The sequence below is a fragment of the Chrysochloris asiatica genome, unplaced genomic scaffold (assembly GCF_000296735.1).
Source record: "Chrysochloris asiatica unplaced genomic scaffold, ChrAsi1.0 scaffold00047, whole genome shotgun sequence".
Classification (NCBI taxonomy): domain Eukaryota; kingdom Metazoa; phylum Chordata; class Mammalia; order Afrosoricida; family Chrysochloridae; genus Chrysochloris; species Chrysochloris asiatica.
The window spans coordinates 8,996,354-9,010,729 of NW_006408565.1; the positions used below are offsets into that span (position 1 = coordinate 8,996,354).

A 14,376-nucleotide genomic window follows, 5' to 3' on the forward strand; every position below is an offset into this window, starting at 1 on the left:
TAGGTATTTCATCCTTTGGGTGGCTATTGTAAATGGTATTGCTTTCCTAATGTCCTTTTCAGCGCTGTTGTTTTTGGTATAGAGGAATCCAAATGATTTTTGTATGTTGATCTTATACCCTGCCACTTTGCTGAATCTTCCAGTGAGGTCTAGTAGCTTTTTTACTGAGTCTTTGGTGTTTCCTACGTATAGGATCCTATCATCTGCAAATGGAGTTTTGCTTCCTCTTTGCCAATTTGGATGCCTTTAATTTCCCTGTCTTGCCATATGTTGTTGTTAAGTGCCATCGAGTCGGTATAGCTCTTGCTAAGACTTCCAGCACAATATTGAATAGGAGTGGTGACAAAGGGCATCCTTGTCTGGTTCCTGTTCGCAGAGGGAAGGCATTCAGTTTCTCTGTATTGAGAGTAATGTAGGCTGTTGGTTTTGTATATATGCTGTTAATTATGTTAAGGTATTTCCCTTCAATTCCTACTTTGTTGAGTGTTTTTATCAGGAATGGATGTTGGATTTTGTCAAATGCCTTTTCTGCATCAATCAATACGATCATGTGGTTCTTTTCTTTTTTCTTATTTATATGGTAGATTACTTTGATTGTTTATCTAATATTGAATCATCCTTGCATCCCTGATATGAATCCCACGTGGTCATGATGCATTATCTTTTTGATGTACTGCTGGATTCTGTTGGCTAGGATTTTGTTGAGAACTTTTGCATCTATGTTCATGAGGGGAGGGATATTGGCCTATAATTTTCTTTCTTAGTGACGTCCTTTCCTAGTTTTGGCATGAGGATTATGCTTGCGTCATAAAATGTATTAGGATGTTTTCCATCCTCCTCTATATTCTGGAATAATTTGAGTAGAATTGGTGACAGTTCTTCCCTGAACGTTTGATAGACCTCACCAGGGAAGCCATCTGGGCCTGGACTTCTTTTGGTTGAAAGTTAAGACAGAGCTTTTATCAGCAGAAGTATTGGGTGAAAAACAGCATTCCGTTTAGTATTATTGGATCATTAAATTTAGAACTCTTATTGACCAAGCTGAAGGCTTCCAGCCTGAAAACCCACATACTGCTGTGGAGTCTATTCTAATTTCTAGCAAACCTATGGGACAGAACTGCCCCCAAAGGGATTTCTAAAGATGTAAATCTTTATAGATACAGACTGCCGCATCTGTCCTGTAGTAGCTACTGTTTTGAACCACCTTTCCATTAGCAATCCAGCACTTTAACCACTGCACTACCAGGAGTGCCTAGCTTGAAAAAAAATTGACCGTATTTTTTTAAACTTCCTGTAAGCAGTAGGCATTTAATGAGCATTAGTTGAATGAATAACTGAATTACTGTCTGGATGACATTTCTCCTCAAGATCTTCCATAGAATACTGGACGTATTTGGTATTTTATCGTTCTTTTCTCTTTGTTTTCTTAATTGTGAATTGAGTGATGGTGTACAGACCATCATTTGTTGCATTCAGCGCATCATATGCTCTGTTTCATCTCAATGATTGCAGTCCCCTCCATGCAACCACAGTTGTCCCACTTCCTCCCTGGAGTTAACCATGTGTAAATACCCTCTTTCAAATTATATATATATATATATATATATACATATGGCATATTTGTTGTTACTAAGTGCCCTCGAGTCAGTTCTGACCCATAGCGACCCTGTATAGGGTTTCCAAGGAGCAGCTGGTAAGCTTGAACTGTGGACTTTGCAGTTCAAATGGCTTTGCAGTCTGACGCATTAACCCACAGTGCCACACCAGGAATCCTATTTATGACATATATAAACACATATGTATGTATTTATGTATTCTATTATTACTCCCATACACATTAAGCCTATGTTTCAATCCATGTATTTACACACAGAACACTATTGTTCCCAGGTTGTATATATATCACTATTTACCTATATCCCCTTTGCCGCTACCCTTATAGTTATCAGTCCAGTGCTTATCCTGCAGAGCCACACCAGCGTATATATTTGATCCCTGGAGGCGTAGTGAGTTATACATTTAGCTCCTAGCCATAAGGCCAGCAGTTCAAGTCCGTCAGCCTTTCTGTAGGACAAAGAGGAGGCTTTCTGCTCCCATCAAGATTTACATTGGATTGCTGTGAGTTGGAATAGACTCAGTGGCAGTGGATTTTGGAGTCGTGGAGTGGCGTTGTAGGATAAGCACTGGACTGCAGGGTCAGTGGTTCAAAGTCACTATCCACTCCTCAGAAATTCTATACAGAGGCTCTATGAGTAGGAACTGACTCAACAGCACATAACAATCTGTGTCCTCTGTAACCCAGGCGTACTTCCCTGTGTCGCCACCTGGCTTCATCATTCTTCTGCTACCCTCGCCCTTCTTGCATATTGCCCTCCCTGTCCCTGGGGTTAGCAGGCGCCCACCCTGTAGGCAGTGAATTACTCTCCCTTCCCTCCCACCCCTGGTAACTATCAAAGAATGTTTCTTTTAGTGTGAAAACTTTAGCTTGAGTTTTTACAATAGTTTTTCTATCATTCTTCCTCAGTTCAACAGAGTAAACATTCTGTTGAGCCCTGGTGGTACAGTGGGTAAGCCACTCTTCAGGAGAACGCTGAAGCTGCCTGCTCCTGGAAAGATTTACAGCCTCGGGAACCATGTGAAGCAGTAGCAGTTCTACTTGGTCCTATAGGTTAGAATCGACCCTAGCAGTAGGAGAGGTGGGTTCAGGCTATCGGGTCGCTATGAGTAGGAATGGACTTGAAAGTGGTGGGTTTTGTTTGTTGTTGTTGTTTTTTTGAGTTTGTATGTGGTGCTGCAGGATAATGTGCTGGCCTGCAAGGTCTGATTACAGTTCAAGCTCACCAGCCACTTCTTAGAAACCCTATACAGGGTCGAAATGAGTCACAACTGACTCGATGGCACTTGACAGTAAGGCATTCAAGACTCGTCACAACTAGGTTTCAAAAATCTTCGTTTCATTCTTGACCCCTCCATTCCTCAACACACTTTACTTCTCAACTGCACTGGACCTTGCCATCTTTCAACATGCCTCTGACCTACCCTGTTTGAACTGCCACCTTGTGGTTCGCATCCAGTGCTGATCCTACAGTGCCACAGCAGGAGTTTTATCATTTTTGCCATGGGTAGAGGTAGCCATTGAGTGCTTTGAGCAAAGTGACGTAATCAGTGATAGCATTGTGGAGGATTGAGTGCAGTAGGAGACTAGAACCTGAGTTGCCAATCAGGAGACCAGTGGTGGTAAGAATGAACTTGGACTACACTGGAGATTGTATTAATAGGCTGTGGGGGCAGATTGTAGAAGGTGAGGAAGTGGAGACTCTCAGATGATTGAGGTCTGCAGAACTAGGTTTGAGTTTACGAATTGAAATAGAATTATTGTTGTTAGGTGCCATCGAGTTGGTTCTGACTCATAGCGAGCCCTACGCACAACAGAACAAAACACTGCCCAGTCCTGCACTATCTCACAACTGTTATATTTGAGTCCCTTGCTACTGCCACAGTGTCAGTCCATCTCCTTGGCAGTCTCTCTTTCACACTGACCTTCCACTTTACCAAGCATGATGTCCTTTTCCAGGGAATGTTCCCTCCTAATAACATGTACAAAATATGGAAGATGAAGTCTTACCATCCTGGCTTCTAAGGAACATTTCTGGCTGTATTTCAACACAGATTTGTTTATTCTTCTAGCAGCCCACGGTACCTTTGACACACTTCTCCAGCACAGTACCTCACATACATACATCCTTCTCCGGTTTTTCTTATTCATTGTCCATGCCTTGAGTCAGGTGTACCTTTGGCCTCAAAGGGATGTAGCTTTGCTCTTGAACACTTTGAAGAGGTCTTTTGCATCAGATTTGCGTAATGTCTTTTGATGTCCTAACTGCTGTTTCTATGAGTGTTAATTGTGGATCCAAGCAAAATGAAGTCTTTTGACAACTTTAATCTTACCTTCATTTATCACAATTTATTCCATTTGTTGAAGTAGAATAGAGCAAGTCAATCAGGTTTGATAGGGAAAATGATGAATTTTATTTTGAAAGTTCTGTGAGATACCCAGATGAATTACCCAGTACATGTATGGGAATAAAAGTCTGTGGTCTAGGAGGAGTTCTGGGATGATATTTTAGGGGAACTTTTAGTCTGTTGTTTCACAGGTGAGGTAGATGAGAAATACTGTGTACAGTTTGAAACATAAATATAGAACTAGAAGAGTATATGCAATCAGTCAATAAATGGTTTCTGATCAAAATGAGAAAAAACATGGAACAGAAATCCAGACTACATTGAGACTCTGGGAACAATGAATCTAATGACCAGAAGAAATCTTTAAACCTTGAACCAAATCTATTCTTTGAAGTCATTGTTAACTAAACTACACTTAGCCCAATTAAAAAATAATTTTTGCCTTACACATAGCGCTAGTACAAAGAATGATCTATATGAATGGAAACTGACAGCAGTTAATCTCAGTCAAGCACGCAGGAGAACTTTAAGGGACAGAGAGCCAATGTTAATGATGGAACAGAATAGACGGCGAGAATAGTGGAGAATATCAGTTATACAGGGCTTCAAGCAGGTTCATTCAGTTCACCTCCTCGGCTGAGAATTGACATTTCCACCTCAGATTTATTGAATTGGAATCTACATTTTAGCAAGATCCTCAGGTGATTCTTAAGGTATATACATAAGACTGTGTATAGGGAAGGAGCTCTGGTCGCGTAGTGGTTACGAATCGGGCTGCAAACCACAAGGCCCGCAGTTAAAAACTACCAGCTATTCCGTGGGAGAAAGATGAGGCTTTCTGCTCCCGTAAAGATTTACAGCCTCAGAAACCCTGTACAGGGTCGCAACTGACTCCACGCACATAACCACCACCACCATGTATATGGGGGAGTCCTGGTGTGGCACTGGGTTAATGCGCTCGACTATAGAGTTGGTTTGAACCATAAGGTCGGTGGTTCAAGCTTACCAGCAGCTCCTTGGAAATCCTATACAGGGTCACTATGAGTCAGAATCAACTTGACAGCACTTAACAACAACACGTATATAAGAGAATCATCTCTTCTCTCTTTCTATAATTCTTTATGCCTTGTTGGCATTCAGTAAATACTTGAGTGAGTCAGCCCCAAGGATACCAATATAGCAGATCTCCAGGTAATTTTCTTCTGGCTTCTGTCCCACAACATAAAGAAAAAGAGGCACCTTTCTCTCTCTTTGATGCATATGTGCTTCAAATACTCATTAGATGATAAGCGTTCCTTCCAGTTTAAGAAATAGTTATTGGGAACAGCAATCTGATTGAATACTATAAGAACAAGCACGTTGTTCACTGGGGAGCCATCAAGGCAAGCAGTCGGGTCCCCTCAGGGCAAACCCCCTTCCAAGAATGAGACTCAAGGGGAATACACAAGCAGGCTTGTGATCTTGCTGCTGACCACACTGGTCTACTAATAAGGGAAAGTGGGAGGAAAACAGCAATGAAGTTGTGAGCTAAGTCCAACCATGTTCAATAGACTCCTGTCACACAAACAAAAGTAGACAAAATAGATGATTGGGACATATTAAAAATTCATAACTTATGTGCATCAAAAGACTTCACCAAAACAGTAAAAAGGGAAGCCACAGGATGGGAAACAATCTTTGCAATGACACATCGGACAAGGGACTCATTTCTAAAATATATAGGAAACTACAACACCTCTACAAGAAAAAGACAACCCAATTAAAAAATGGGCACAGGACATAAACGGACATTTCACCAAGGAGGAGATCTGGTCAGCCCACACACATATGAAGAAATGTTCACAATCACTAGCCATTAGAGAGATGTAAATCAAAACAACAATGAGATATCATCTCACACTGGTGATAACAGCAAAGATCAAAAAAGTAGAGGACAATAAGTGCTGGCGACGATGCGGAGACACTGGGACCCTCCTGCACTACTGGTGGGATTGCAAAATGGTCCAACCACTTTGAAAAGCAATATTGCACTTTCTCAGAAGGTTGGAAATAGAAATACTTTATGATCCAGCAATTCCTCTACTTGGTATTTACCGACAAGAAATACGTGCCATAACACGAGTAGATATATGCACACCAATGTTCATAGCAGCAGTATTTACAATAGCGACATCAGTGGAAGAATGGATAAACAGTGATACACACAATGGAATATTATGCTGCCTTGAAGAATAACAAACTGCAAGCCACTGCATAACATGGAAGAACCTTGAGGACATGCTGAGTGAGATAAGTCAATCACAAAAGGAGAAACACTGCATAGGACCATTATTGTAAAAGATTAAGAAAAAGAACCCACACAGAAAGGGAGGGTGGGAAATTCTTTTATGGTTACGAGCAGGACGTATAGGGTGGGTTGAGGGGAGGGAGGAGAGCACAGGGTAGGGAATAGACACAGCATAGCTTGGGTGCTGGGTAGGGGGGTGCAATACACAAGAAGGGGGAGGGGAATGGAAGAACAAGGCAGATGGGACAACAGGCAGGTCTGCATGGACTGAGTGGGACAGAGGTAAATGATTTATGCACAATCTTGGAACAACAGGGCTCTGGGATACAGGGATTGTGGCATGGTTTGAATGGGTAAAAGAGGGGAAATGATGTTAAGATGCTTGGCTGTCTTTTGAATCTTGGTTTCCCTTGCATACCATTATAAAATAGACACTTGAGTGGGAGAGAAAGGAATAGCCAGAAACATAATCATAGAAAGCTTGTAAGTCTATCTTCAGCATATAACTGATTGGAATACCTAAAATGGGGCTACACCATGCCCAGTGAAGGCGGCTTCCTGCGGAGCCTTTGCATTGCATAAAACCATAGGTGGGGTGCTGAACCCCATCCAGAATCTTCTGAGGTAGGAAATTCCCACTTGAAAGGACAAGCAGACCAGCCTGGAGCGTCTAGAAGAAAAGATATTTCTTGAAAGAAAGACCGGCAGGAAAAATCAAAAACAATAACTGCAGTCCAATTGACTACTACAAGAATAAGCAAGTTGTTCTGGAATCCATCAAAGTAAGTGGTCGGGTCCCTTCAGGGCAAACCCTCTTCCAAGACTGAGCCTCAAGAGGAGTACACGAGCAGGCATGTGGTGTGGCTGGTGACTATGTTTGTCACCGATAAGGGGAAGTGAGGGGAGAACAGCAATGAAATTGTGAGCTAAGTCCAACCACGTTCAATAGACTCCTGTGAACCTGGATTGAGGCCTGGTTGGCCAGCAGTATGGCAACACCTGGGGACTCCTGGGCCCAGAGTCAGTGACATGGCCACAGAGGACTAGAGTGGAGACTGAAGCGTCCACCTGATATGAAGTAAGGGGAGATGCACAAGAATACCCATACTTGTAGATAGTATTCATTTGACCTGGCTTCAATGGCTGGATAATCAGAACTTGACTAGAAGAAGAGAGGAAAAAAAAGTAATCTGCTACAATTTGATGAACTTGACCTATATTTATGGATGTAGTAGCTCAAAAGAGGGAACAAATCTTTACAGCGAGGATCATTCCCACCCCCTCGGTATGCAGGGTTGACAGAGATAGGCAATCTAGATATTGGCTACCCAAAAAAAGGAGGGGGGAGGGGCTACAAAGGCAAGAAGTGACTGGCTTACAAGCTTTCAAGAGGGAACCTAGTTCCAGAAGGTGCGGGGGAAGGTAGAATCTTTACTGAGTGGCTTCCAATCTGCCTGGATGGGACTGATGAGGATAAGACTCGTATGGTACAATAGTGAATAATTGCTATCCAGACTGATTGTGAGGGTTGAAAATGTAAAGGTAGATGTTTTGTAACAAGAGGGGAGTGGCTGACTGCAGTCCAGGAGCAGAGGACCCTGGGACCATTAAGGGAGAGGAGCAGAGTGCGGGACCCTACCTGGAGGTAGAGATGATGATGTGGAGAAATGGAGCGGCCGGGGACTCTGGACTCGGAGGGAGAGGGGGCTGTGTGCTGATGGCCAGGAGGCAGGCTTTTAGGGTGTACCCTTTGGTTGTTTAATGATGCATGGAGGGGATTGTAATCATTGCAATGAAACGAAACACGATAGGATGATTGTAAAGCTAATTTTCTTCCATGTAAACTATCACATAATTCACAATAAAAACTTTAAAAAAAAAATAGAATCCTGTCCACCTGGGTTGAGACGTGGTTGGTCAGCAGTGTGGCGAGACCTGGGGACTCCTGGGCTCAGAGACAGTGACATGGCCACAGAGGACTAGAGTGGAGTGTGATGCATCCAGCTGATACGAAGTGAGAGAAGATTGCACAAGAACACCCATACTTGCAGATAGTACCCACTTGACCTGGCTACAATGGCTGGATCATTAGAACTCGACTAGAGGAGGAAAGAAGAATCCGCTACAATTTGATGAACTTGTGGATGTAGTAGTTTAAAAGAAGGAATGAATCTTTACAGCAAGGATCATTCCCACTCAGTACACAGGATTGACAGAGATGGGCAACTTAGACATTGGCTACCCAAAAGGTGGGTGGGGGAGGGTGCTACAAAGGCAAGAAGTGACTGGCTTACGAGCTTTCAAGAGGGAACCTAGTTCCAGAGGGTGCTGGGGAAGGTAGACTTTCCACTGAGGGGTTACAACCTGTTTGGGCAGGACTGATAAAGGAGATGGGAATAAGACTCTTGTGATTCCATAGTGAATAATTGCTGTCAGGACTGACTGTGAGTGTTGCAAATGTAAAGGTAGATGTTTTGTAACAAAAGGAGAGGAATGGTTGATCTTGCAGTCCAGGAGCAGTGGACCCTGGGACCATCAAGGGAGAGGAGCAGAGTGCAGGGCCCTATCCAAGAGAAGTCAGAGATGGAGGCAGAGATGTGGAAAGATGGAGTGGCTGGAGACTTTGAACTCAGGGATGGAGCTGATGGCCGGGGGGCAAGCTTGTGAGATGTGCCCTTTGGTTATTTGAATGGTTGTATATTCCTGAGTGCTTCGGTGTACAAAAAAAAACACAGAGGGAATGGAAGCAAATGCTGTTGAATGGTGATGCATGGAGGGGATTGTAATCATTGTAATGAAACGAAATACATTAGGATGAATGTAAAGCCAATGTTCTCCCATGTAAACTATCACTCAATTCACAATAAAAACTTTAAAAAAAAAGACATAGTTGCTGGGGAAACTCTGCTTAAATTATTTTTTATAAACTGCTTTTTAACAAACTATTTGAAACAACAAAGACTTTGTTTAACTTGAGTCCTGAACTGGCTAAGGTTGGCAGTCCAGCTGCTCCTTGGAAACACCCTATACAGGATCACTATGAGTCATAATCAACTCAGTAACACTTTAAAGGTTTAACTTAGTGCATATTCTAATGTGAACTTATTTTTTAATTCAGCCCCCAGCAGGGAGAGCATCTCTCAGCAATCCAGGAATGAGTGAAGCAGGGAACTTCAGTACGAATAGCTTCAATCCAACAAATGGCCTTACTGTGGCCCAAAACCAGGTAAAAACTTCACCTAAATGATTCCAGAAGTGTGAAACCAACATAGTCCTAAACTTTAGTATTTCCTTAATTATGTCAAGGATCTGAGTACACAGCTCCGTGTTCTTTCCCTACAAACTGTTTTGCAGAGGGGAGCTTGTTTATGCCTAATTGTTATAATTTTTGTTTAATATGACTCTTCAGGTGCTGAATTTGATTAAAGCTTGCCCAAGACCTGAAGGATTGAACTTTAATGATCTCAAGGCTCAACTCAACTACATGAGTGTATCCTCAATCAAGTAAGTATTTGGTATTTGTAAGTATTTACAAGCTTCAGAATTGTGCCCCTTTTACCTCACTGGTTTCCTGATGATGAATTGAGAACAAACAAGTGTTAATTGTAACCTTACCAGTAATCAGAAAGGAATTGGGTCAGTCATGGAGAAAATAGAAAAAGGAGTCTCAAAGATGGTGCTCCCTATGCCAGCATTCATTGCATTTGTTTGTGCAAATATTTGAATGTTCATCATGTACTAGAGGTATAATTTTGGAACTTAGTTCGGAGCAGTGAGGTCTTCAGCTCATGGACTTTAGGTGATACAACTCCACTAGCATTACTCTTCCCACTGTAGAGATAGATGCGGTGGTGGTTGTATTTATATGCCGTGGAATCAGTTCCAACTCATAGCAAATCTGCATACGGTTTTTCTGAGGCTATAAATCTCTACGGGAGCAGAAAGCCTCATCTTTCTCCTGCAGAACTGCTGGTGGCTTCAAACTGTTGACCATGAGATTAGCAACCCGACTCATAACCACTACGCTACCAGAGCTCCTTAGAGATAGATGCATCTTAACCTAAAGCCAGTAGACTCTCAGACCTTCCAGTATCCCTGTCCTAATTCCTTCTTAGACTGCAGCTTCCTGATTACCAAGGTACTGAGCTAATTAAACAGACTATTATGGGCCTTGTGGAAGTTATTTGTTTACAGTAAATCAGTTGCTATTTTAGGCCTAGATAGAAAAGGAATTTTAAAAACCCATTGCATCAAGTCAATTCCAACTCACAGTAACCCTATAGGAAGGACAGGATAGAACTAACTGCTCCCATCGGGTTCCCAAGACATAATTTTTACAGAAGCAGATTGCCGCATCTTTCTCCCACAGAGCAACTGGTGGGCTGAAACAGCTGAGTACTTAACCAGTGTGCCACTAGGGCTGTTTTTTAGATGGGAAAAAAATGCTCAGGTCTAATTCTGTATCCTTTCCTGTAAAGCGAAGATATTAATTCCTGTCTCAGATGCTCTTATGATAGGTTACATAGTCGGTAGTCTTTAAATTGTTACTTGTGTTACTGTACTACTGAAGCATTTTGAAGCTGTCCCGTCATTTCTGGAAAGACCATCTCTAAGGACTCTAGCGCATTGGGGTAGAGTGGCGAAGAACTTTGAAAGGCATCTGCATATCAATGGATATTTATATGCAAGTTTTAGATTCTTGTTTCACTTGTTTAGACTGGTAATATGAAGGTTCTATATTCTTGCCTTTACACAATATGGAGCAAGAGCTCCAAGGCAGTCTTAAATAGTCTTGCCTCCACCAGTAACCACACTTTTGCAATTTTGTTGATATTTCTTCCTGTCAATTCTTGGCCACTTTAGAAAGAGGAGAGATGCATGAGGTTTACATATTTGGCCATATCCAAAAAGGTAACTTTTAAAAGTCATTTTCTTTTTTCACTTTTGGTGCGGAAATGAGCCCATGTTTCTTCTTTATTTTCTAGGCTAGCTGTGGATTTTCTCAGCAACGAGGGACACATCTATTCCACTGTGGATGATGAGCATTTTAAGTCCACAGATGCAGAATAACTGGATCTCATTGGGACCTAAGATATTTCCTAGCTGATCTGTTTTCACAGTCTGTTTTCTCCAGCTGTGTATATGTTTGGTCAATTGACTTCTAGGAAGTAGGTTTCATCTATAAAAAGCCTCCATTAACATCCATTGGAAACTTACTATTCTGTGTTTTTTTTTTAAAGTTCAAAGGAGGATGACAGAAATATAAACTAGGGTGGAATTTCTAAGAAAGGTTACAAATAGGCTAGTTAAACATCAGACTGGAAGAGGATGTAAGCAGTATTACTTAACTGAATGCTCAGGAGCGCCTATTCCCAAATGTTTTCTTGTTGAAAGAAAATGAGCAGGACCAGAGCCTGTTGGCAGAGAGCTAGTCCGCAGACCTGCTGATCTCTGATTGTTTTTGTTTCCCATTTTATGTGGAGTTATTTTCAGAAATGCACATCTTTCATCCTCTTGTGATGACTGCTGCTGAAAGCATGTTGGTATGGCTATGAAGTTCTGGAGTGATGCCCAGTGGGGCAGAGGAGAGGAAGAAATGTTACTGTACTTTGTGCTAAATAAGTGCAGCCCTGTATTTTTAATAAAACAGTTCTTATTGCAAGAACCTGTAGAAATATTTTGGTTTTCTTTGTAAGCTGGTGCAGTTACTCACTACTCTCATCGGAGGCAATGAAGCATAGTGAGACTTGGATTTGAATCGTGCCTGTCCTGCTTTTTGGTTGGGATCTTGAGCATGCTACGTCAGCCCAGTGAACTTGTATTTCCATATTTGTTTAGAGAGAACAAGGTTGTTTCTGCAGAGGTTTTTTTGAAGTCTGGATGAAATCAAGTCTGTGAAGTAAATTTTGTTGTTGAGTGCCATCCAGTCAGTTCTGACTCAAAGCAACCCTGTACAGAATTTTTGAGACTGTAGATCTTTTTTCTTTACCCATTCAACAATTTTTATTCAGATTCCTCTATGATAGTGGTTAAAAGTTTTACAGTATGCCAGCATTTTCATTATTTCCATTTTGGTGGTTCTGTTTCCATTGATCTAGTTTCCTTTCCCCTCCTTGCCTTCTTGTTTTTGCTTTTAGGTAAATGTTGATGGTTTAGTCTCATATAGTTCATTGTTTAAGGGACACATTACCCATGGGTGATACTGTTTATTTTATAATCTAGTCTGTTGTTTGTCTGAAAGGTGACCTATGGGAGTGATTTCCCTTTTAAGTTAAAAGAGGGTGTCTTAGGGCTTCTTCCAGTCTACACGTTCTGTAATTCTTAGCTTTTTTTTTTTTTAAGGTTTTTATTGTGGATTGAGAGAAAGCCTACAGGGTATTATCATCAGTTTTACATTCAACAAATCATATACCTTGTTTCATTGCAATGATTATAATCCCCTCCATGTACCATCAGTTAACAGTATTTCTCTCTGTCCACTTTATAGCTTTTTTAAAAACTAACAAACAAACCACTCAGGCATATATAATAATTTACATCTCCAAAGGGCACATTCTGCAAGTCTGCTCCTGGCCACCAGCTCTTAGTCCCTCTCTTCTTAGTCCATGAATCTAGAGTCCTCAGTTACTTCCCCTCTCCATGCCCCATCTCTGCCTCCATCTCTGGCGCCGCTGCTTCTCTGGATAAGGTCCTAAATTTTTGCGCACGTGTCTCTTGATGGTCCTATTTCTGGACTGTAAGATTAACCACTCCCGTTTTTGTTACAGAACTTCTACCTTTACAATTGTGACAGTCGCAATTAGTCATGATAAGTTACTCACTATTGAATCATAAGAATCTTTCTTATCCCATCTCTTTTCATCAGACCCATCTAGACAAGATGACAGCTATTCAGTGGAGACTCTTTCTTTCACTCCATACTCTTAAACTCCCTCTTGAAACCTTGTAAGCCAGTCATTATGTTCGTTTATCACCCCCTCATTTTAGGTAGCCAATGTCTAAGTTGCCTGTCCTTATCTACCCTGTGTACAGAGGGGATAGCATTGATACTTGATGTGAACACTCTTTCCCTCTCTGTCAGTATTTAGAGTAACTACCTCTCTGAGTATAGGTCAGGTTCATCAAATTGTAGCAATTTACTCTTGTTTCCTTTATTAAAAAAATTTTTTTTGGTCATCTACTTCTAGTCGAGTTCAGATTATCAAGCCATCGAGACTAGGTCAAAAGGGTACTGTATGCAAGTTTGGGTGTTCTTGTGCATCTTCCCTCACTTTATATCAGTTGGATGTTTCACTCTAAGCTCTAGCCCTCTGTGACTATGTCCTTTTCCATGGGCTCAAGTGTCCTCAGAACCAACCAGTCCTTCCTCTTGTCTCTCTCATCTCCAGGTCAACGGGAGTCAATGGACTGTGGTTGAGCTCAGCCAATTTCTTCATTGCTGCCTTTCCCCCTCTTCCACTCACCAATAGACCAATGTTGTCACCAGCAAGCTTACATGCTTCTTTGTGTGTTTCCCTTTGAGTTTCAGTCTTAGAGGGGAGTTTGTCCTGAAGGCACTTGATTGCTAGCCTTGATGTCTTCCTGGCGAACACCTTGCTTATTCTTATAGCCAATCATGCTGACGTTTTTGTTTTGGGTTTTTCCTGATGATCTTTCTTTGAAGATGTATCTTCTGTCACTGTAGCTGTTCCAGGCTGGTCTGCTTGTCCTTTCTAGTGGGAATGTCCCACCTCATAAGGTTCTGGATGGGACTCAGGATTCCACCTAAGGCCTTATACTCTGTAAAGGCTTTGCAAGATGCCTATTTCACTGGGCAAGTTCTAGAACCCCTTTTAGGCATTCCATTCAGTTATAGGCTGAAGCTGGGCTTAACAAGTTTTCTGTAATCATGTTTCCCAACATTCCTTTCTATCCCACTCAAGTGTCTATTTTACAGTAGTAGGCAAGGGAAACTAATATTCATAAGGCAGTCAAGGATTTTAGTATTATTGCTCCTCTTCAAGCTCTACCTAGATCCCTGTATCCCAGAGCCCTGTTGTTCCAAGGTTGAGCATGCATCACTATTTAATCTCTGTCCCACTAGGCCATGCACATCTGTCTCAGTGTTCCCCTGTCTATCTTGTTCT

General features: G+C 41.8%; 1 protein-coding gene across 1 annotated transcript in view; it reads left to right on the top strand.

Annotated features, from left to right (window-relative positions):
* Positions 1-11,320, top strand: part of RPA2 (replication protein A2, 32kDa) — a 33,677-nt gene extending 22,357 nt beyond the window's left edge. Inside the window, exons 7-9 of the mRNA XM_006862226.1 lie at positions 9,369-9,476; positions 9,660-9,754; positions 11,236-11,320. Coding sequence (XP_006862288.1) covers positions 9,369-9,476; positions 9,660-9,754; positions 11,236-11,320 — 288 coding nt within the window. The remainder of the gene's footprint in view (positions 1-9,368; positions 9,477-9,659; positions 9,755-11,235) is intronic.
* Positions 11,321-14,376: the final 3,056 nt, after the last annotated feature.